At 45.9% G+C, this 24,484-nt stretch overlaps 1 protein-coding gene across 4 annotated transcripts in view; it reads left to right on the top strand.

The window, feature by feature from the left end:
• Nucleotides 1-23,701, top strand: part of LOC137380777 (golgin subfamily A member 7B-like) — a 29,454-nt gene extending 5,753 nt beyond the window's left edge. For 3 of the 4 annotated variants that reach the window (XM_068053122.1, XM_068053123.1, XM_068053121.1), the window contains 3 exons: nt 3,827-3,979; nt 16,261-16,362; nt 19,257-23,701. In XM_068053122.1, the coding sequence (XP_067909223.1) occupies nt 3,827-3,979; nt 16,261-16,362; nt 19,257-19,340 (339 nt within the window). In that variant the 3' untranslated portion in view covers nt 19,341-23,701. The remainder of the gene's footprint in view (nt 1-3,826; nt 3,980-16,260; nt 16,363-19,256) is intronic. The other variant, XM_068053125.1, reaches the window with a different exon arrangement.
• Nucleotides 23,702-24,484: the final 783 nt, after the last annotated feature.

Below are 24,484 nucleotides of genomic sequence, written 5' to 3'. Positions count from 1 at the left end.
CCAAGTCATTTTATATGTATCAAAAAAAGCAGTGGTCCCAGCACTGACCCTTGGAAAACACGAATGTCCACCATCCTCCATTCTGAAAAACAGCCATTTATCTTGACTCGCTGTTTTCTGTACTTAAGCGGATTTTTTTTATCCAAGCTGACACTGACTCTCCTATTCTGTGAGCCTCAATTTTGTTAACCAGCCTTTTATGTGGTACCTTATCAAACAATTCCTTAAAATCCATGAGACAACCTTCATTGCAATCCCTTTATAACCTTCTATGTTACTTCATCAAAAAAATTAATTAGATTAGTCAAGCGTAATCTGCCTTATACAAATCTGTGCTCACTCTCCTTAATTAAGTCAAACCTCTCCAAGTGCCTGTTGATTTTCATTCCCTGATTATTGTTTCTAAAACCTTACTCACCAATGATGTGAAATTAACTGGCTGTAGTTGTTAGGACTTTCCTTACACGCTTTCTTGAGTAACATTAGCCATTCTCCAATCTTCTGGCATATCCCCCATATCTAGGGAAGATTGGAAGAATATGTCAAGCCCTTCCGCTATCTCCAACCCACTTCCTTTAGAAACCTGGGATGCAAGCTATCTGGACCAGGCGACTTATCCGCTCTAAGCATAGCCAGCCTTTCCAGTACATCCTGCCTATCAATGTTCACTCCATCCATTACTTCTACTGATATCAGTATCAGCTTCAGCATCCTCTTCCTTAATAAAAGTGTGAAAGAATAGAATCTGGAATTGTATTCCTGAATGTATTAATGGCTATAGCAGAAAAAATCCCCATAAATCTCTACATTTTACTGAAATCCTCGTAACAACATTTGTGTTGCATGTTTGATATCACAGGGAATCAGGCTGTGGAGCTTAATGTTGAGCACAAACTGACTGACTAACTAAGAGAAAAGAAAGTTAGCATATTCCTGACTGCCTTGCTTGTAGCAGTGTGTACCATCTACAAGATGCACTGCAGCAACTCACCAAGGCTCCTTCGGCAGCACCTTCCAAACCCGCGACCTCTACCACCTCGAAGGACAAGAGCAGCAGATGCATGAGAACACCACCACCTGCAAGTTCCCATCCAAGTCACACACCATCCTGACTTGGAACTATATCGCCGTTCCTTCACTGTTGCTGGGTCAAAATCCTGGAACTCCCTTCCTAACAGCACTGTGGGTGTACCTACCCCACATGGACTGCAGCGGTTCAAGAAGGCAGCTCACCACCACCTTCTCAAGGGCAATTAGGGATGGGCAATAAATGTTGGCATAGCCAGTGACGCCCACATCCCATGAATGAATGAATAAAAAAAAAAGCTAGTGGGCATCGATTGCACATGGGTATCCAGATTGATGTCTTAACCTTGAATGAGATCTGTTAAGGATTGATCCTAATTGTTTGCCCTCTGTCTGATTCTTGGTCTGTGCTGAGGTAACTGATCACTGCTTTAGTAATACGGGTGCCATGGGCCAGATTGGAGAGCAATCCTTGAGTATTGAAGATTATGGGGTGATTGAAATGAAGCATTTCGGATGATTAAAGGATTTGGTAAGGTAGATAAAGAGAAACTATTTCCTGTTGTGGTGTGGCGGGGGGCGGGGGGGGGGAGCGGGGGGGGAAGTCCAGAACAGGGAGGGATCATAACCTTATTGCCTTGTGGAGGTGGGGGAGAACTGTTGCATTCTCTCCGCACCTACCCCCCCACCCACTCCCCCAGCAACTGATGTACCTATCCCGCCTGTACTAGTGAGACAGTGACTGGTCTGCAACCACTGGGTGCTCTGGGCCTGCCTGGCTCAGGAAACAGATTACTGAGTCGCTGAGTTCCCGTGTCCCATCAGCAAGCATCTTCTGCTGGAGGCAAAGAGACCACTCGCCACCCACACTACCACTTTCTCCTCCCAAACAAGAAGAATGGAGGCGACCACACCAGACTCGTAACATGCAGCCAGCACCCAGGGTGTTGGTATTCTGGAAGTGATCTTGGGGAGCAGATGTGGAGTGCAGGTTAATAACTCCTTTATAGCATTTTCAAAATGAGGAAAGGCCATTCGGCGCTAAGGGGCTTTTTGGTTTCGTAGATCTCAGCCCCATCTTCTCACAGCATCCTTTAATCCCTTTTCACACCAGGTTCCCATCTCTCACTATCAGTATGTGTCCCACTCCATATTTTCTGTCTCTCTCACAACCTTCCACACTGCCTTCACGTTGACTGATTCCACAACTCTCTTGTCCTTTAGCTGAGGGAGCTTCACTTTGCTCTTCCTAACTTCTAACTCGTGTTCCCCGCTATGACCTGTACTCCATAGTGACTGCTGTACCTTTAGAGGAGAGGGTATCTCTAGGTGTTCACTGATGTTCCTTTCACGCTGTGTAATGATGCAAACAGCAATGTGTGGCTGCCCAATTGCAGGGTTCAAAGCACATCAGGTCTGAATTAATCAGATTATTAACAGACCCAGCTGACTAATTGCAACTTTCTCAGTCCTGACGAAGCTAATGGATCCCTTATTGAGATCATAAACTTCAAAGGCTGAAGGCCCTTGATTTTACTGCCAAGTTCTGTTACTTCGGGCCTCTGTTTAATCATCACTTTGGTCACTAATTTGCCTAGATGTTTGAGTTGGCATTGGGAATTTTGCATCCGGTTGCCACTGATTCTGCCCTGTGATACTCCCCACAAGGCTTGGCAGAAACTTAAAGAAAGAAGCTAATTTCCAGCTTTTGAAAAACACAGTGTTCGTGGCTCCCAAGCAGAGTTATAAAGTTTGAGAATTGTATTGTTAGAAAATTCTTAGATAGGCTGAACAGTTAATGTGCTGCAGATTTATTTTTGTTTTAAGGACTGGTGAAAGGAGATAGAAATCATGGCTGATTTTCCTTTTTGAACTCAAGCTCAAGGGCTCTTAAGTCAATCAGTGAAGTACTAGTGCAGTAACACAAGCCCTATTCTACCATAACCCTAGCCTGAAACACTGGGACTAGCTGAATTGGCCATCTGTGGTCTTCCTGTCCTGTACATTCTTACATTGCTACATATTGGGAACAGTAGCAGAGTGGTTCTGTTATGAGACTGGAAATCTAGCAGTCTGGGCTAGCGATCCCAAAAAGTGAGTTCAAATCCCACTATGGCAGCTGGGAATTTAAATTCACTTAATTAAATAAATCGGCAATTAAAAAGTCAGTATTATTCAGGGAAGCCATGAAACTATTAGATTGTTGGAAAGTCCCATCTGGTTCGCTAATATTCTCCAGGGAAGGAAATCTGCTGTCTTTACCCAGTCTAGTGTTTATGTGACTCCAGACCCACAGCAATGTGGATGACTCTTAACTTTTCTTTCTTTCTTTTGGGCCTCAAGCCACTCAGTTGGATTCTCAAGGAGCAAAAAACCCTGTGAGTGAATAAAAAAAAATCTGAGATGCAGATAAGGCAGTCTTAAGAAAAATCCCTCAACAAAAACCTTCCTCTCCATCGATGACAGAAGTCCTCAAGTTTTCCATAGCATGCTGTCTCCGGTGGTAGTGTGTTGGAGCTCTATGCTATGGGTGCTTTCTACCAATTCTGCTACAGATGCCATGGTCCTTGTTAGCAATGAATTGGCTGGTGAAGGCCAGCTGTCCACTCTGAGCATCAGGACGAGGTGTGAAAGGAGAAATCAGATGGAGAGATTCTCTTGCACAACTCTTGCTGATCCTGACTGGGAGTGGCTGTCGAGGAGATTGTTCACTGAAAGCTGGCAAATATTTGCACAAGGAGACGTGGAAGAGAGTTATTGAGGTCCTCAAACTATTTCTTTCTAATTCTCTACAATTCAGGTTGAAAGACACTACTTTGAAGAAACAGTGAAGACTTTAAATAGTTATTATGCTGAAGCAGAGAAAATTGGGGGAACATCCTACTTTGAAGGCTGCCTGGCTTGTGTTACTGCCTACGTCATCTTCATGTGTATGGAGACTCGATATGAAAAGGTATCACAGGAACGTTTGGAAACCTCAGTTTATTAAAACAGAGATTGTGGTTCAGCAAGTAAACCTGTGACACTTGTGAGAAGGGGACTGAGTGGAGGGGACTGAGTAGTGAATAGGGGACTGAGTGGAGGGGACTGAGTAGTGAGCAGGGGACTGAGTGGAGGGGACTGAGTAGTGAGCAGGGGACTGAGTGGAGGGGACTGAGTAGTGAGCAGGGGACTGAGTGGAGGGGACTGAGTAGTGAGCAGGGGACTGAGTGGAAGGGACTGAGTAGTGAGCAGGGGACTGAATGGAGGGAACTGAGTAGTGAGTGGGGGACTGAGTGGAGGGGACTGAGTAGTGAGCAGGGGACTGAGTGGAGGGGACTGAGTAGTGAGTAGGGGACTGAATGGAGGGGACTGAGTAGTGAGTAGGGGACTGATTGGAGGGGACTGAATAGTGAGTGGGGGACTGAGTGGAGGGGACTGAGTAGTGAGCAGGGGACTGAGTGGAGGGGACTGAGTAGTGAGCAGGGGACTGAGTAGTGAGCAGGGGACTGAGTGGAGGGGACTGAGTAGTGAGCAGGGGACTGAATGGAGGGGACTGAGCAGTGAGTGGGGGACTGAGTGGAGGGGACTGAGTAGTGAGCAGGGGACTGAGTGGAGGGGACTGAGTAGTGAGCAGGGGACTGAGTGGAGGGGACTGAGTAGTGAGCAGGGGACTGAGTGGAGGGGACTGAGTAGTGAGCAGGGGACTGAGTGGAGGGGACTGAATAGTGAGCGGGGGACTGAGTGGAGGGGACTGAGTAGTGAGTAGGGGACTGATTGGAGGGGACTGAATAGTGAGTGGGGGACTGAGTGGAGGGGACTGAATAGTGAGTGGGGGACTGAGTGGAGGGGACTGAATAGTGAGTGGGACACTGACTGGAGGGGACTGAATAGTGAGTGGGGGACTGATTGGAGGGGACTGAATAGTGAGTGGGACACTGACTGGAGAGGACTGAATAGTGAGTGGGGGACTGAGTGGAGGGGACTGAATAGTGAGTGGGACACTGACTGGAGGGGACTGAATAGTGAGTAGGGGACTGATTGGAGGGGACTGAATAGTGAGTAGGGTACTGAGTGGAGGGGACTGAATAGTGAGTAGGGGACTGATTGGAGGGGACTGAATAGTGAGTGGGGGACTGAGTGGAGGGGACTGAATAGTGAGTAGGGGATTGATTGGAGGGGACTGAATAGTGAGTAGGGGACTGATTGGAGGGGACTGAATAGTGAGTAGGGGACTGATTGGAGGGGACTGAATAGTGAGTGGGGGACTGACTAGAGGGGACTGAATAGTGAGTAGGGTACTGAGTGGAGGGGACTGAATAGTGAGTAGGGGACTGATTGGAGGGGATTGAATAGTGAGTGGGGGACTGATTGGAGGGGACTGAATAGTGAGTAGGGTACTGAGTGGAGGGGACTGAATAGTGAGTAGGGGACTGATTGGAGGGGACTGAATAGTGAGTGGGGGACTGAGTGGAGGGGACTGAATAGTGAGTAGGGGATTGATTGGAGGGGACTGAATAGTGAGTAGGGGACTGATTGGAGGGGACTGAATAGTGAGTAGGGGACTGAGTGGAGGGGACTGAATAGTGAGTAGGGGACTGATTGGAGGGGACTGAATAGTGAGTGGGGGACTGAGTGGAGGGGACTGAATAGTGAGTAGGGGATTGATTGGAGGGGACTGAATAGTGAGTAGGGGACTGATTGGAGGGGACTGAATAGTGAGTGGGGGACTGATTGGAGGGGACTGAGTAGTGAGTAGGGGACTGATTGGAGGGGACTGAATAGTGAGTCGGGGACTGATTGGAGGGGACTGAATAGTGAGTAGGGGACTGATTGGAGGGGACTGAATAGTGAGTAGGGGACTGATTGGAGGGGACTGAATAGTGAGTAGGGGACTGATTGGAGGGGACTGAATAGTGAGTAGGGGACTGAGTGGAGGGGACTGAATAGTGAGGAGGGGACTGATTGGAGGGGACTGAATAGTGAGTAGGGGACTGATTGGAGGGGACTGAATAGTGAGTGGGGGACTGAGTGGAGGGGACTGAATAGTGAGTAGGGGACTGATTGGAGGGGACTGAATAGTGAGTAGGGGACTGATTGGAGGGGACTGAGTAGTGAGTGGGGGACTGAGTGGAGGGGACTGAATAGTGAGTAGGGGAATGATTGGAGGGGACTGAGTAGTGAGTAGGGGACTGAGTGGAGGGGACTGAATAGTGAGGAGGGGACTGATTGGAGGGGACTGTTGAGTGAGTAGGGGACTGATTGGAGGGGACTGAATAGTGAGTAGGGGACTGATTGGAGGGGACTGAATAGTGAGTGGGGGACTGAGTGGAGGGGACTGAATAGTGAGTGGGGGACTGATTGGAGGGGACTGAATAGTGAGTAGGGGACTGATTGGAGGGGACTGAATAGTGAGTAGGGGACTGATTGGAGGGGACTGAATAGTGAGTGGGGGACTGAGTGGAGGGGACTGAATAGTGAGTGGGGGACTGATTGGAGGGGACTGAATAGTGAGTAGGGGACTGATTGGAGGGGACTGAATAGTGAGTAGGGGATTGATTGGAGGGGACTGAATAGTGAGTAGGGGACTGATTGGAGGGGACTGAATAGTGAGTAGGGGACTGATTGGAGGGGACTGAATAGTGAGTGGGGGACTGATTGGAGGGGACTGAATAGTGAGTGGGGGACTGAGTGGAGGGGACTGAATAGTGAGTGGGGGACTGATTGGAGGGGACTGAATAGTGAGTAGGGGACTGATTGGAGGGGACTGAATAGTGAGTCGGGGACTGATTGGAGGGGACTGAATAGTGAGTAGGGGACTGATTGGAGGGGACTGAATAGTGAGTAGGGGACTGATTGGAGGGGACTGAATAGTGAGTGGGGGACTGAGTGGAGGGGACTGAATGGTGAGTAGGGGACTGATTGGAGGGGACTGAATAGTGAGTGGGGGACTGAGTGGAGGGGACTGAATGGTGAGTAGGGGACTGATTGGAGGGGACTGAATAGTGAGTGGGGGACTGAGTGGAGGGGACTGAATGGTGAGTAGGGGACTGATTGGAGGGGACTGAATAGTGAGTGGGAGACTGAGTGGAGGGGACTGAATAGTGAGTGGGAGACTGATTGGAGGGGACTGAATAGTGAGTGGGGGACTGAGTGGAGGGGACTGAATGGTGAGTAGGGGACTGATTGGAGGGGACTGAGTGGAGGGGACTGAATAGTGAGTGGGGGACTGAGTGGAGGGGACTGAATGGTGAGTAGGGGACTGATTGGAGGGGACTGAGTGGAGGGGACTGAATAGTGAGTGGGGGACTGAGTGGAGGGGACTGAATGATGAGTCGGGGACTGAGTGCTGCTGTGCTTTAGATGCTGGCCATTCAACATTTCAAAATGGTTTCGGATCCAGCCCAGTGCAGTGTCCTCTGTTGGTTGTTAGACTCAATTATAAATTTAGTCTTTAATGAGTTCTAAAAGGGCATGTCCCCAATTTGACACTGATTTGGCAAGTATTGTACAGAGAGTATTGTACAGAGAGTATTGTACAGAGAGCCTGCTGATTGAGCAGTATAACAGTATAGGACGGAGACTCACAGATTAAGCACTGCAGACAGTCTTCAGTGCATCCTTTCCACCTTAACAGGAGTAGGTCATTTCATGCCTTGAGCCCGTTCCGCAAAGATGTCACAGAGGGACTGTAGTGGGGGGAATCTGGGGGGAGCACTCTTGAGGTTAGGGCTGAGGTATTTTGGGGAAGTGCAGAGGGAGCTTTTTTCTGTATTTGGCTGTGTTGTACCTGGCTTGCAAACCCTTGGTCCTGGCAGTGGATTTCCGGAGTGAGAAAGTGTTCTGTTCCCAGAACTAATGTCCCTTCATAGTATCATAAACTTTTAAGAGCACAGAAGGAGGCCATTCGGCCCATTGTGTCTGTGCTGGCTCTTTGAAAGAGTTATCCAATTCGTCCCACTTTCTTTCCCCATAGCCCTACAACTTAAACACCAAATGGAAAATCCTGAAGACAAGAAGTCTGGTGCTTACAGTTCAGGATCGATGTATAATTAACATTTGCAAAAAAATGAGCACTCATTGCGAGGCCTAAATAACTTGTGAAGTAAAATCTACCAGGGGCACCCTGAAATGATGGACACTCACAAACTAAACACTGTGGACAGCCTTCAGTGCACCTTTCAAAGCACAGAACGTAGCCTGTTGCAAAGCTGCTGTATCTGAACTTTGCCCCCTTGCAGCTTGCTTCCTCTCTGCTTCCAAGATTCTTATGAGGTCATTGTACACTGGTCAGCGTGAGGTGGCAGCGGGTTTTGTGAAAGAAATGGCTTTTGTGGAATGGCGAGCTTTTTACCCAGCGTACAAAGCGTCAGAGAAACCGCTCTATCTCTGGGATTGAATGTTTGCTCGGTGCAGTTCCCCATTTTGCTGAAAATTTTTTACCGTACATGCAGTGAACATTTTGCAAACAAGGGCACCTGGAATAAAAGGACATCTAATGCTGATGGCACAAGGACTAGGGGACACAGACTGAAGGTTTTGAGCAAGAGATGGAGGGGGGATGTCCTTAAGGTGTCCGTAAATACCCAGTATCATGTTATGCAGGTTTAGACAATCTGAACTCCCCGTTAGTTACCTTACCTGAGTTCTTCCTGACTATATCTTATTTTGATGGAGGGCTTCTCCATTGTGTGGAGTAGGTTGCCAGTGGTGAAGTCATTGGTACTACTGCATTGCCTTAGAATTGGATTGGGGTTGCATCTTGGATCCCCTGGCACTGGTTTCTGATTCTGCCTTGGGTCCAGGTGGGGAGAAGCTTATACATTTCTTCCCTCCCTTTCTACCCCATTCCTCATGGGGAGACAGAAACACAGGGTTATCCATGCAGGCAGGGGTTACAATGCAACACGGGCAACTAGGCTGAGAAGCTCACATGACAGAGGGGGAGGCCCTAGAGACAGGCAGATGCTTGATGATTGATACCCAGTTGGGTTTGTGCTGTATCCCGTAGCCCTGGCAATGTCATCTGAATACTTCACGTCTGGCCGCTGGAGAGCCTGTCCTTATTATGGAGTCATAGAGTCATTACAGCACAGAAGGAGGCCATTCGGCCCATCAAGTCCATGCCAACTCTCTGTAAAGCAATTTGATCATTCCATTCCCCCACCTTATCCCCGTAGCCCTGCAAGCTCATTTCCCTCAAGTGCCCATCCAATTTCCTTTTGAAATCATTGATCGGCTCCACTTCCATCATCCCCGTAGGCAGTGAGTTCCAGGTCATTACCACTTCCTGCATAAGATATTCTTCCTCACGTCCCTTCTGCATCTCCTGCACAAAATCTTAAGTCTGTGTTCCCTGGTTCTTGTACCATCAGCTAATGGGAGCAGTTTCTCCTTGTCTAACTTCTCTAAGCCTGTCATAATATTGTACACCTAATCAAATCTCCCCTTCAGTCTCCTTTGCTCCAAGGTGAACAACCCCAGCTTCTCCAACCCCTAACCTTGTAACGAAAATCCCCCATCCCTGGAACCATTCTGGTAAATCTCCTCTGCACCCTTTCAACGACCCTCACATCCTTTCCAAAATGTGGTGACCATGAAATGGAGTTTGTTAATGCAGGACACCAGACACTAAGAAACCCGTGCTACTTGGTGGTCACAGCTGAGTTGCTCTTTACTGTTGATATTCTCGGAGCTGTTCCAGTTACTTTAATAAGCAGTTACAGGAGAAGGCCTGTTGGCACGTTGTGACCTACTGTAGGACACAAGAGGCCGTGGCACTGGGTGAAAAGTAGCCCATTTGTTTTTTTTTACAGCGTCTCACCTTTCTTCAGAAAACAGATGACCATTGTTGATGACAATACAATCTGCATGTGAACTTTCTTTTTTCCCCTTTTATTTTGAAAGGGAGAGTTTTAAGTCCAGAATAAAACCAAATGTAATATAGGTCAGTCGGAAAGAACCTGGCTAAGAGATTGAAAAAGATTAAAGGGGAGTCCAGATTTGGCTTTGTTTCTCATACGATGAATGGAACTAACAGGCGTTGCTGAAATTTTAGAACGGTTAGATGTATTTTTTTCAAAAGGGTGATCAGACTCTAAGAATAGTAAGGAGGTTAAACACTTGCATAGAATTTACAACCCAGAAACAGGCCATTTGGCGTAACTGGTCTGTGTATACTCCACATGAGCCTTTTCCCACCCTACTTCATCTCACCCGATCAACATATCCTTCTGAGGGATAAATGTTCCTTTAGGGTCTTCATTCAGGTTCCAGGTGGGATCATTTCCTTTGGCACATTTTCTGTTGGTTTTAGTGCCAGTGCATCAATAGAATTCTCAACAGAATGTGAAGCAACACTCTTACAAGACCCGTGCATCAGTGAATGGCAAATACTAAGGGATCTCTCCTTGATAGGATGAGCTGTTAGACTCCAGAATGGTTACAGTACTTGGTCCCATCCAATGAGAGGCGCGAGCATGGATATTCCAATTTGGCCACATCCGACGTGAAGTTCCCATCGTCGAAAGCCTACACTGGCTGCCTATCCACCAACACCTCAAGTCTAAAATTCTCATCCTCGAGTTCAAATCCCTCCATGGCCTCACTCCTCCCTAGCTCTGTCACCTCCTCCAGCCCTACAAGCCTCCGAGAACTCTTGTGTTCCTCCAATTCTGGCCTCTTGTGCATTTCCTAATTCCTTCATCGTGCCATTAGTGGCCAAGCCTTCAGGTACATAAGTCCTAAACTCTAAATTCCCTCCCTAAACCTCTCAGCCCTCCACTGCTCTATTCTCCTTTGAGACACTCCTTAAAACCTCCCTCTTTCCTCAGTTTTTAGTAACATGAACTATTGTCTCCCTTCTTTAGCTGAGTGTCAATTAGTCATAGAGTTACACAGCACAGAAACAGGCCCTTCGGCCCATCGTGTCTGTGCCGGCCATCCAGCACCCAACTATTCTAATCCCATATTCCTGCACTTGGCCTGTAGCCTTGTATGCTATGGCGTTTCAAGTGTTCATCTAAATACTTCTTAAATGTTGTGAGGGTTCCTGCCTCCACCGCCTCTTCAGGCAGTGTGTTCCAGATTCCAACCACCCGCTGGGTGAAAATTATTTTCCTCAAATCCCCCTTAAACCTCCTGCCCCTTACCCTAAATTTATGCCCCCTGGTTCTTGACCCCTCCGCTAAGGGAAAGGGTTTCTTCCTATCTAACCTATCAGTGCCCCTCATAATTTTGAATACCTCAAACATGTCCCCCTCAGCCTCCTCTGCTCCAAGGAAAACAACCCTAGCCTTTTCAGTCTCTCTTCATAGCTGAAATGCTCCAGCCCAGGCAACATCCTGGTGAATCTCCTCTGCACCCTCTCCAGTGCAATCACATCCTTCCCATAGTGTGGTGCCCAGAACTGTACACAGTACTCCAGCTGTGGCCTAACTAGCGTTTTATACAGCTCCATCATAACCTCCCTGCTGTTAAATTCTGTGCCTCGGCTAATAAAGGCAAGTATCCCATATGCCTTCCTAACCACCTTATCTACCTGTGCTGCTGCCTTCAGTGATCTATGGACAAGTACACCAAGGTCCTTCTGACTTTCTGTACTTCCTAGGGTCCTACCATCCATTGTATATTCCCTTGCCTTGTTAGTCCTCCCAAAATGCATCACCTCACACTTCTCAGGATTAAATTCCATTTGCCACTGCTCTGCCCATCTTACCAGCCCATCTATATCGTCTTGTAATCTAAGGCTTTCCTCCTCACTATTTACGACACCACCAATTTTCGTGTCATCTGCGAACTTACTGATCATACCTCCTATATTCACGTCAAAATCATTAATGTATTAATTCATGTCTAATTACTTGTAATGTTTTACTACATTAATGGTGCTATATAAATGTAAGTTATTGTTGTAGACTGAGAATCAGATGAAGGATTAAAACATATAATTTACCTTTTCAAAATGGTTGGGATGTTTGGTACAAGTGTCTGCTCCTCGATTCAAAACGTATCAATTAATTTTTCTTCATTCTAATACTTTGCTTACCAAAGCGCAGCTGTTCAGCAGCCAACGTGTCATAATATTTTCCTGGAAGATGAGCTCTATTTAACCGATGATGGATGGTTGCCGTAGCAATTAATGCCAAATGTTCATTGGCATGATAGAAATGGACCACGCCTCTTTTTGTTCTTTGGCACAGGCAGTACACATCTCTGTACGTTCCTGATGGTTCCCTGTTCAGTTGGAAGGTTTTGTGGTTCTGCCTTGCTTTGCTGCATCTGAGTATAATTGGTTTGTCTTATTGTGGGGACCTGAGTGAATCCAGGACATCCCCAAAAACAACAACATTTATTTATATAGCGCCTTTAACATAATAAAATGTCCCAAGTAGCTTCGCAGAAATCAGGTACCGAGCCACATAAGACGATATTCAGGCAGATGGCTTAAAGCCTAGTCAAAGAGGTAGGTTTTAGGGACCATCTTCAAGGAGCAAAGCGAGGGAGAGTTGTGGTGAGGTTTAGGGAGGGAATTCCAAGCATAGGGCTAGGGAGCTGAAGGCACGGCTGCCAATCGTGGCGTGATTAAAAATCGGGAATGCTAAAGAGGCTTGAATTAAATAAGTGCAGATGTCTCGGAGGGCTGTGGGACTCGAAGAGATTACAGAGATAGGGAGGGGCGAGGCCATGAAGGGATTTGAAAAGAAGGATGAGAATTTTAAAATCAAAGTGTTGCTTGCTCGAGAGCCAGTGTAGGTCAATGAGCACAGGGGTGGTGGGTGAACAGGACTTAGTGCGAGTAAGGGCACAGGCAGCAGAGTTTTGGATGACCTCAAGTTTACAGAGGGTAGAATGTGGGAGATGTGAAAGTAGGAGAGGAGATAAATCAAGCAGCCGTGGTTGAGTGACACTGAGCTTTTTAAAAAAAAACACTGTAGAAAATTTGACCCTGGGCTTGAGTTTTAAATGCTTTGCAGGTCAGAGGAAAAGACAGACTTGTGAAGTGTCTGGGATTCAGAAGATCGGAATGAAGAAAGCCCTTTGGCCCATTTCACTTTCATCCTTCAAATTCTACCACCTGCTCATTACAGCATCTCGGCCTCGACCATCCTTCCTGGGAACTCAGCTCACCTGTTGACGGTCTCTGTATAAAACCAGTACATACCTTAAACATTCACTCCCTCCACCATCGGTGCACAGTGGCAGCAGTGTGTACCATCTACAGGATGCACTGCAACAACTCAACAAGGCTCCTTTGACAGCACCTTCCAAACCCGCTACCTCTACCACCTAGAAGGACAAGGGCAGCAAATGCATGGGAACACCACCACCTGCAAGTTCCCCTCCAAGTCACACACCATCCTGACTTGGAACTATATCATCGTTCCTTCACTGTCGCTGGATTAAAATCCTTGAAATCCCTTCCTAACAGCACTGTGGGTGTACCTACCCCACATGGAGTGCAGCGGTTCAAGAAGGTGGCTCACCACCACCTTCTCAAGGGCAATTAGGGATGGGCAACTAATGCTGGCCTGGCCAGTGACACCCACATCCCATGAAACAGAAACATAGAAATTAGGAGCAGGAGTAGGCCATTCGGCCCTTCGTGCCTGCTCCGCCATTCATTATGATCATGGCTGATCATCCAACTCAGTAACCAGTTCCCGCTTTTCCCCCATATCCTTTGATTCCTTTCGCCCCCAAGAGCTATATCTAACTCCTTCTTCAAAACATACAGTGTTTTGGCCTCAACTGCTTTCTGTGGTAGCGAATTCCACAGGCTCACCACTCTCTGGGTGAAGTAATGTTTCCTCAACTCAGTCCTGAAAGGTTTACCCCGTATCCTTAGACTATGACCCCTGGTTCTGGACTCCCCCACCATCGGGAACATCCTTCCTGCATCTACCCTGTCTAGTCCTGTTAGAATTTTATAGGTTTCTATGAGATCCCCCATCACTCTTCCGAACTCCAGCGAATATAAACCTAACCGACTCAATCTCTCCTCATACGTCAGTCCCACCATCCCAGGAATCAGTCTGGTAAACTTTTGCTGCATTCCCTCTTTAGCAAGAACCTCCTTCCTCAGATAAGGAGACCAAAACTGCACACAATATTCCAGGTGTGGCCTCACCAAGGCCCTGTATAATTGCAGCAAGACATCCCTGCTCCTGTACTCGAATCCTCTCACTATGAAGGCCAACATACCATTTGCCTTTTTTACCGCCTGTTGGACCTGCATGCTTACCTTCAGCGACTTGAGAACACCCAGGTCTCGCTGCATATTCCCCTCTCTCAGTTTATAGCCATTCAGATAATCTGCCTTCCTGTTTTTGCTACCAAAGTGGATAACCTCACATTTATCCACATACTGCATCTGCCATGCATTAGCCCACTCACTCAACTTGTCCAAATTACCCTGAAGCTTCTCTGCATCCTCCTCACAACTCACCCTCCCATCCAGTTTTGTCATCTGCAAATTTGGAGATATTACATTTAGTTCCCTCATCTGAATCATTAATATATATTGTGAATAGCTGGGGTCCTAGCACCGATCCCTGCGGTATCCCACTAGTTACTGCCTGCCATTCAGAAAAAGACCCGTTTATTCCTACTCTTTGTTTGCTGTCTGCCAACCAATTTTCTATCCATCACAATACACTACGTCCAATCCCATGCGCTTTAATTTTACATGCTAATCTCTTATTTGGGACTTTGTCGAAAGCCTTCTGAAAGTCCAAATAAACCACATCCACTGGCTCCCCCTCATCAACTCTACTAGTTACATCCTCGAAGAATTCTGGTAGATTAGTCAAGCATGATTTCCGTTTCAGAAATCCATGCTGACTCTGTCCGATTCTACCACTGTTCTCCAAGTGCTCTGCTATAAAATTTTTGATAATGGACTCTAGAATTTTCTCCACTACCGACGTCAGGCTGACTGGTCTATAATTCCCTGTTTTCTCTCTACCTCCCTTTATAAATAGTGGGGTTACATTAGCTACCTTCCAATCTGTAGGAACTGTTCCAGAGTCTATAGAATCTTGGAAGATGACCACCAATGCATCCATTATTTCTAGGGCCACTTCCTTAAGTACTCTGGGATGTAGATTATCAGGCCCTGGGGATTTATCGGCCTTCAATCCCATCAATTTCCCCAACACCATTTCTCTACTAATACTGATTTCCTTAAGTTCCTCTCTCTCACTAAATCCTGTGTTCCCCAACATTTCTGGAATGATATTTGTGTCCTCCTTTGTGAAGACAGAACCAAAGTATGCATTTAGTTGGTCTGCCATTTCTTTATTCCCCATAATAAATTCCCCTGTTTCTGACTGTAAGGGACCTACATTTGTCTTCACCAATCTTTTTCTCTTCACATATCTATAGAAACTTTTACAGTCAGTTTTTATGTTCCCCGCAAGCTTACTCGCGTACTCTATTTTCCCCTTCTTAATCAATCCCTTGGTCCTGCTTTGCTGAATTCTAAACTGCTGCCAAACCTCAGGTCTTTTTTTTTCGGGCGAAATTGTATGCCTCTTCCTTAGATCTAATGCTATCTCTAATTTCCCTTGTAAGCCATGGTTTGGCTACCTTTCCCATTTTACTTTTGCGCCAGACAGGAATAAACAATTGTTGCAGTTCATCCATGCGCTCTTTGAATGTTTGCCATTCCCTTTCCACCGTCATCCCTTTAAGTAACATTTCCCAATCCATCATAGCCAACTCGCACCTCATACCTTCGTAGTTTCCTTTACTAAGATTCAGGACCTTAGTCTCAGAATCAACTACGTCACTCTCCATCTTGATGAAGAATTCTATCATATTATGGTCGCTCATCCCCAGGAATAATAAAAAAAAATTGGCTCATTTTGCCTGGGCTGGCTCTTTGAAAGATCTATTCAATTAGTTCTACTCCCTGTCCCCCATGCTCCTTCCCCATGGCACTGCAAATGTTTCCTCTTATTCAATTCCCTTTTGAAAGTTACCGTTGAATGTGCTTCCATCATCCTTTCAGGAAGCGCATTCCAGATCATAACTACTTGCTGCGTATATAAAGAAATGTTTTCTTATGACACCTCAGTTTCTTTCCTACCTGTAACTCTGGATTGACTGTGCTTTTAATTAGCCACGGTGGGCACCAGGCTCTGTTGCCTTGTCATGGTTCACCGACAACTGTTTAACTAGTGTAGCACTCGAGTTTAGGCAACTGCACCACTGGCATTGTTGATATACTCGCTTCTTTGTTTTTTTTTTTAGGTTTTGAAGAAGATTTCTAAATACATTCAAGAACAAAATGAGAAAATCTATGCCCCCCGAGGATTGTTGGTTACAGATCCCATTGAGCGGGGTCTACGAGTCGTATCCTTTCATGGGTTTCTTTTGGGTCTGATGCTTCAGGGCAAATTCAACTGCTAATGTCGCCTCCATCGGTGGCAGTGTGGATCTAGATATCGAGTTTGCAGTGCAGAAACAGACCACTCAGGCCAACTGGTCTGTGTTGGTGTTTATGCTCCACACAAACCTCCTTCAACCACTCTTTCAACTCTTATTAGTGTACCTTTCTATTTCTTTCTCCCTCAAGTGTTTATCTAGCTTTCCTTTAAATGAATCAAATACTCCCTGTGGTAGCGAGTTCCACATTCAAATCACTCTCTGGGTAAAGGAGTTTCTCCTGAATTCCCAAACAGATTTATTAGTAACCATCTTATATTTATGAGCCCTAGTTTTGGACACCCCTACAAGTTGAAACATCTCTATGCCTAGGCTGTCGAACCTCTTCATTATCTTATAGAAAAGTGGATATCAAGACACAAGTGAAGGCGCAAAAAAGATCTACAAGGATAATACCAGAAATTAGAGGATCTACTTATCGGAAAGGCTGAACAGGCAGGAGCGCTTTTCTGAAGAAAAAAATGACCTTCTAGAGATCTTTAAGAGAATGAAGGGGTTCAGTAGGATAGCCATAGAGCAGATGTTTCCACTTGTGGGAGTGGTCCAGAACTAGAGGCCACAAATATAAGATAGTCACTAATAAACCCAATCGGGGATTCAGAAAAAACTTATATAGCAGAGAGCGGGGAGAATGTGGAACTCGGTACCTTGTGGAGTAGTTGAGGTGAATAGCTTGGAGATATTTAAGGGGAAGCTAGATAAGCACATGAGGGAGAGAGGAATAGAGAGATATGTTAAGATGAAATGAAGCAGGGTGGGAGGAGGCTTGTGTGGGGCATAAACACTGCCATAGACCTGTTGGGCTGAATGGCTTTTTTTCTGTGCTCTAAGTTCTATGTATATGAAAGCTGTATGTCCATTTCCCCAGTTCCCTGAGTTTGCCTTTGTATTCTTCATAGGGCCATGATGTGTTTCTGAATTGTCAAGCCATCCATCCAGTTCGGTCAGTCATATTAGCATTTTACATATGTTTCCCCACCACCTCCCCCAAACCAATCACCCCATATAGACTTAGCACTATGGGTGTACCTCCACCAGATGGACTGCAGCGGTTCAAGAAAGAGGCTCACCACCACCTTCTCAAGGGCAATTAGGGATGGGCAACAAATGCTGGCCTTGCCAGCAATGCCCACATCCCAAGAATGAATAAAAAGAAACTTCCTTTGTTGCTCTATAAGGAGTCGTCCACGCACCATCTGGACTACTGCAAGGGTCACCTAATCATAGAGAAGGTACTACTACCCTTGAATGGAAGAGAAGCAAGTGACAGAGGTTGATTCTGAATGTTAGGGTTTGAAATACAAGGTACAATTAAGGAAGCTTGGAAAATAGAGACATTGAGGAGACCCACTTTTTAAAGTTTCCAGTTGACAAAGTCGACACAGCCATGTTTCTTAGAGTGGTGAAGGTTCTAGTCCCAAGGAATGAGGGGCTCAAAGCACAGAGGACACATAAGACAAAATGAGTCAAGTTGGATTCGGTAGGGAAGTTGGGTGGGAGGGTATTTTTTATTTCAGAGAGTAAATGAATTATGGATTAAGTCAAGGCCATTAAACGGACAACAGAAGTAGCTTCTACAGAGAAAAAAGATCTTTCGCGACCTTAAGACGTCGCGAAGCCCTTTACAAAGTACTTGTTTTGAAGTGTAGTCACTGTTGTAATGTAGGAAATGGAGCAGCTAATTTGCGCACAGCAGGATCCCACAAACAGTAACGTCATCGGGTTTTAGTGGTGTGGGTTGAGGGGTAAATGGTAGCCAGGACACTGGGTAGAACCTTGAAACTTATTCATAACTCGAGTTTACAGAGCTGCATTAGTGGAACTGGAGTAATTGGATATAAAGGGAATTCCTTTGAAAGAGATTAAAGGATGTGTGGTGAGAGGGTGGGGTTGTGAACCCGTCAAAAAAGGGATCGGGTTTTCTGGATCTGAAGAATCTAATTTATCAAATGGCTAAGGAAAACTAACGCAGAAAGTGAGTTATCGATTAAAAGCACACAGGTCGACAGTAGCAGCTCCTGATTGAACAGGGTCTAGTGGCTCAAGATGCAAAACGTTTGCTTATGAAGCAGCTTTCATGTCCCACGGCACCCCCGACTGTGCAGCACTCTCTTAGTATTGCACTAAAGTGTCAGCCTAGATCTTGTGCTCAAGCCTCTGGAGTGGGGCATGAGGTTGTGAAAGCCCCAAATAAATACAGAATCTTTCTTCCTTCATCATCGAATGATACCGCACAGAAACGGGCCATTTGGACCATCATGCCTGTGAAAGAGCAATACAATTAGTCCCATTTCCTCTGCTCTTTCCCCATAATGCTTTCCCCATAAATCTTTCTGCTTCATGTATTTATCCAGTTCCTTTTTGTAAATTACTGTTGATTCTAAAGGTTTAGAATAATTCTCTTGCTTTTGTCCTCCTTGTTAATGAAGCCGAGGTTCCCATATGGAGAGGTCTTCCTTTTAAGCAGGTGAGGATAATTTTCCTCAAAGGGTTGTTAGTCGGTGGAATTCTCTTTCCCAGAAAGCAGTGGAGGCTGGGTCAGTGAATTCATTCAAGGCTGATTTACATAGATTTTTGATAGACAAGGGAGTCGAGGGTTATGGGGGGCAGACGGGAAGTTGAGACCACAACTGGATCAGCCATGATCTTATTGAATGGCGGAGCAGGCTCAAGGGGCCGAATGGCCTACTCCTGCTGCCAAGTCCTATGGTCCTGTATGGTGATTGAGAGCCTTCTCAAGTTGGCCTGCCGCCTTCGATCTCCATCGTGGTCTGTTTTCCTTAACCTGGCTCTCTCTTCAGATTGAGATCGCAATCTATGAAGACAGGTGCAGCAGCGGGAGCAGCAGTAGTGGCAGCAGTACAAGCAGCTGCAGCAGGGGCTGACATCGGCGAATGCGATGGGCATCACGAAACTCACGCTCTTTTTCTTTTTTGAAAAAAAAACACTTCTTTTGCAATAACGACATTTACAGACTTTACTGTATCGACATCATTTCTCTATACCGAGCTCAGCCTCTCCGCTTCTACCAAGGGTTTTAAGAGAAGAAAAAGAACACAAGGCAAGTGAACACAGATTATCAATGCCATCCTGTCTGCTGTCGCATAAGAGACTTTAACCCAGAATGGAATATCGTAGATGGCAATGTGTTAATGTTATTAATGTAAATAACATTAGTTAGTAATGACTGGATCTCCAAGTCTGTATTTAGTTTGTTGATCTCAGCCGGGCATGCAATAGTTCTCCATTTCTGCATCCCCCTCTCCTTCTGCCATTTGATCTAGACAGGATTAAATCTAATGGGGATCTTGCTCCTGATCCCATGGCCAACTAGAAAGTGTGTGGTAAGTGTTGCCATTTCCGGTTGGAGGCATTCCTGGGGGTTTTAACACATAACCTACAGCCTTCAACCAGTTAAGCAGCCTTTTTCTTTTCCATTTCCAATATTTTTGTAATGAAAGTGTTTCAAGAGAATTTTTAAGAGCACAGTTATTTTGAATTCCCACTACTGTTTATCTCCTGGAGGCTGCTCGTACAGTATCCTGGAGATAACTCTGCAATTGCCGGAGACTCCAGGCCATTCCTTGAGGAGTTAGCAACCCCAATCTGTGTGGATTATGGGTTATACAAACATGCAAATTAGGAGTAGGAGTAGGCCATTCGGCCCCTCGAGCCTGCTCTGCCATTTGATAAGATCATGGCTGATCCGATTGGGGCCTCAACTCTACTTTCCTGTCTACTTGCTATATTATGTAGCAACTGTGACCGTTCACTCCCCTATCAATCAAGAACCTATTTAACTCAGCCTTAAAAAATTCAGTGATCCAGCCTCCACTGCTCTCTGGGGAAGAGAATTCCACAGACTAACGACCCTCAGAGATAAAAAATGTCCCCTTATCTTTGCCTTAAATGGGATATCCCTAATTTTTAAACTGTGTCCCCTACTTCTAGTCTCTCCCATAAGGGGAAACATCCTCTCAGCATCCACCCTGTCAAGTCCCCTCAGGATCTTTTATGTTTCAATTGGATCATTCTTCTAAACACCAACGGATACAGGCCCAACCTGTCCAACCTTTCCTCATAAGATAATCCCTTCATCCCAGGAATCAGTCGCGTGAACCTTCTCCGAACTGCTTCTAATTTCCTTTCTTAAGTAAGGAGACCAAAACTGTACGCAGTACTCCAGATGTGGTCCCTTTCCCTACTCCCTCCTCCCATCAGCAGTCGAACTGCCTGCTGGCACTCACAACCTAGGAAGCTATGACAAGAATAGCCTCCCCCTTTCATTGAGGTACTGGAGTAGGGCATCAGGATCGGCCTAGAATCTCTGGGTATTAAAGACCAATCTCCTGGACACTGCATGAAGCAAAACCCAGGAGAAAAAATCATGGAGGCCTACAAATAATTGCTTTAAAAAAAAAAAATTCTTTGGAGTTCTTAGTTATAAAAGGAATTGGAGATGAGGGTGAAAAGGCTGTTTTGCTGGGGCGAGGCAGTTGGTGGTGTATTGAAACCTCCAGGAAGATGGCCAAACAGAGTTGGCAACCCTATGCCGGAGGGAACGGACACCCAGCTGGAGCACACTGTGGGGGCAGTGGGGGGTGGAGAGAGGAGAGGAAGAAACAAAAAAAACAAACCCAACGTGGCCAAGCTGCGGATTGGCTTTCAAATTTGGAAGCCCTCTGCAGTCAGAATTTGAGGCTGTTTGTGCACTTTAAGAGCTCTAAGGGAACAGTTGGTGTCGGAAGCTGGCAACTTTTTTTTCAAAGTGTGGTCATGTGAAGGATCTGTATTTAGCCCACTTTGTGCATTTGCAGTTTTTCAATGACTTGTTTAGAATGCAGCCCAGGTGGCCAAGCGAGGATAGCTTTTGTGGAACAGAAGTTGCAAGGGATATAGCAGACCCATTGGAGAATATAGTCCAGAGTTTTCAATGCCTGCACCTTTGGAAGCATGGTAGGCAAAGAGCTTGCATTTATATAGCGCATTACCGCCTCAGGATGTCCAACTGTGCTTTATACCCAATGAAGCGCTTTTGAAGTGTAGTCACTGTTGTATGTTGAAGGTGGAATGTTGGCCCGGGAGAACTGGCTGCAAGTCAAACAGAGCCATGGGATCTTTTACATCCAACCCAACAGCCAGTCAGGGCCTGGACCTAACACCTCATCTTCAAGGTGGTACATCTACCAGAGCAGCTCACTCTCAGTAACAAACAGGCGACATCGACCTGAATCAAGCTGACACTGGAATTAACTTTTGCTGCCAGCAGTTGTAAATTAGACCTCGCACCCCTGACACTGGATCTGTGACACTGGTGTGCTAACTTTGATGTATCCAGATTTTCGTCACTCCACCATTGGTGGTCATGCCTTCAGCCTTGAATTCTGGAAAACCCTTCCTAAACCTCTCCGCCTTTCTACCTCTCTCTCCTCCTCAAGATGCTCTTTAAAACCTACCTCTGTCATCAAGCTTTTGGGCCCTAATATCTCCTTATGTGGCTCGATGTCAAATTTTGTCTGATAGCCCTCCAGTGAAGCACCTTGGGATGTTTTACTACATTAAAGGCACTATATAAATACAAGTTGTTATAGTAGTTTAGCCACTGTCTCACTGTATTATGTTTGGTCAATTATTAGAGGCTAAGAGAGAGTTAAGAGCCTCTTTTGAGTGTAATGAATAGGGCTGCTGGTTTACCAAGATAAATTAAATTCTGTTTCTATTGTATGGGATTCCTGGCTTGTTGCCATGGTTTTGGGAATTGTATTCCAGGCCTTCAACTTTTTTTTTCTGTGAAAACTACAAACCAGTGGCCTTGATTAGTGTTCCTCAACGGATAGTGAAAAGCAAGATTGGTCAGAATGTCTTCCATTTAATATATCTTTACCAAATGTAAATCACATCTTAACTTGATCTCTGACAGCTCGGTTTGATAAATGTGTTGTCCAATGTAGAGTCCATTCATACAGAGGAGCAATGTTCCATGTTCGATTCCTTGTCTGCTTTGACAGTAGTTGATGGTAGGATCATCCTGTGCTCAAATTGCTTGCCAGCACTCAATAATTCAAGCATGAGTTGAGAGCATCTTGAGTGAGGTCCTGAGGGCCAGTGTGTTGGCACTGTGTCTCAGCATTTGAATGTGGCTGTTGTTTGTTAAATTGCAACAAAGGAGTCTTGACATTCAATGGCAACCATCGTTAAATCCCCCACCATCAACATCCTGGGGATCACCATTGACCAGAAAGTTAACTGGACCAGCCATAGAACATCTGTTGCTACATGAGCAGTTCAGAGGCTAGGAATTCTGTGGCGAGTAACTCATCTCCTGACTCCTGTCCAACATCTACAAGGCACAAGTCAGAGTGTGATGGAATACTCTCCACTTGCCTGGATGAGTACAGCTCCAACAACACTCAAGAAGCTCGACACCATCCAGGACAAAGCAGCCTGCTTGATCGGCACCCCATCCATCACCTTAAACATTCACTCCCTCCACCACCGACGCACAGTGGTAGCAGTGTGTACCATCTACAAGATGCACTGCAGTAACTCGCCAAGGCTGCTTCAACAGCACCTTCCAAACCCACCTAAAAGAACAAGGGCAGCAGACGCAGGCGAACACCACCACTTGCAAGTTGCCCTCCACGTCACACACCATCCTGACTTGGAATATATCACCGTTCCTTCACTGTCGCTGGGTCAAAATCCTGGAACTCCCTTCCTAACAGCACTGTGGGTGTATCTACACCACATGGACTGCATCGGGTCAAGAAGGCGGCTCACCACCACCTTCTCAAGGGCAATTAGGGAAGGATCTTGCAACGCCTACATCCTGTGAATGAATTTAAAACAAGGTTCAGGGTGGCGTATATGAAAAACCTTCTATCTTACGTCAGAAGAGTAAGAAGCATTAACTCAAAAGTTAAAATGTGTTCCTTACTCTTTGCAACTCTTAAGCTGAGGCTAAGGTGCAGTATTAGTCACACAATGCTGTGAATTAGCATGCACACTGTTAGCATACTGACGCTTAACATCTCAGTTAAAATTGTGCAGAGAGAATTTGACCTGAAAGTGCTTAATGTCCAATAAACATCCTTGAGAAAGTTCACCTATAATGTTAGGATCACCTGTGTAATCTGTGTGTGTCTGTCATAGTTAAAGGTGCATGTTTCTCTTTGACTTTGTAGAATGTAATTATATGCTGTGGCCCTGCACTGTAAAATATTATTAATAAACTACACGGAATGGCAATGCTGTCTGTTTGACACAGCTGATGAGACTGCGTCATGAGATAGTGATGTTTGCGATATTGTCTCGCCGAAGCATTTTTTTATTCATCTGTATCTCTGAGGCTGCACCCACCAGTACTTCAGCCTTTCTTCTTTCGACATCACTGGAAACCATTTGTTCACTCGCTCCCTTCAAATCTACAGAGAAGCCTTCTCCTCCTACACCCTCCTTTTTCAGCTGTTGTGATCGCTGTCTTCTCTCTCTCCCTCCCCTCCTCCTCTCTCTTGCCGCCTCTCTTACCCCTCTCTCTGCATCTCTTTCTCTTCTCTCCCCTATTGCGCTCCCTCTATCCCTTTTCTGGCCCCTTCTACTTCCTCCCCGCCCTGTCTCTCTCCCTCTTCTCTTGCTCCTTCACTCTTTTTCCCTAACCCTTCCTATCCTTTCTCTTGCTCCCCCATCTCTACCTCTGTCTCTCCCAGTACAGTACTCTGCAACATTCTTCTACTTGAGTCCTGTGTCGTTAAGTTATTGATAATGCATGAACTCAGAGTCCCTGAAGTTCTGAGGAAGGCTTTTGGGGCTGGATCTGGGATGGAGTGTAAATTCAGTCAGCCCACTGCTCCTGTACTTGCCCCTTGAGAATGCCGAGCTCAGACCAGTGAATATTTTAGGTGGATGCACACACTGTTCTCAACACAGCCAGGACACCTGGCTAACCGGAGGCTAAATAAGTCTCAGAGCAGCAAGGTAAGATTCTTCCTGTTGCAGTTGCTCCCACACTTCAAAGTTATTTGTTTTCTTC

Source organism: Heterodontus francisci, chromosome 20, assembly GCF_036365525.1.
Source record: "Heterodontus francisci isolate sHetFra1 chromosome 20, sHetFra1.hap1, whole genome shotgun sequence".
Lineage (NCBI taxonomy): Eukaryota > Metazoa > Chordata > Chondrichthyes > Heterodontiformes > Heterodontidae > Heterodontus > Heterodontus francisci.
This window is presented reverse-complemented; position numbering and strand designations above follow the sequence as displayed.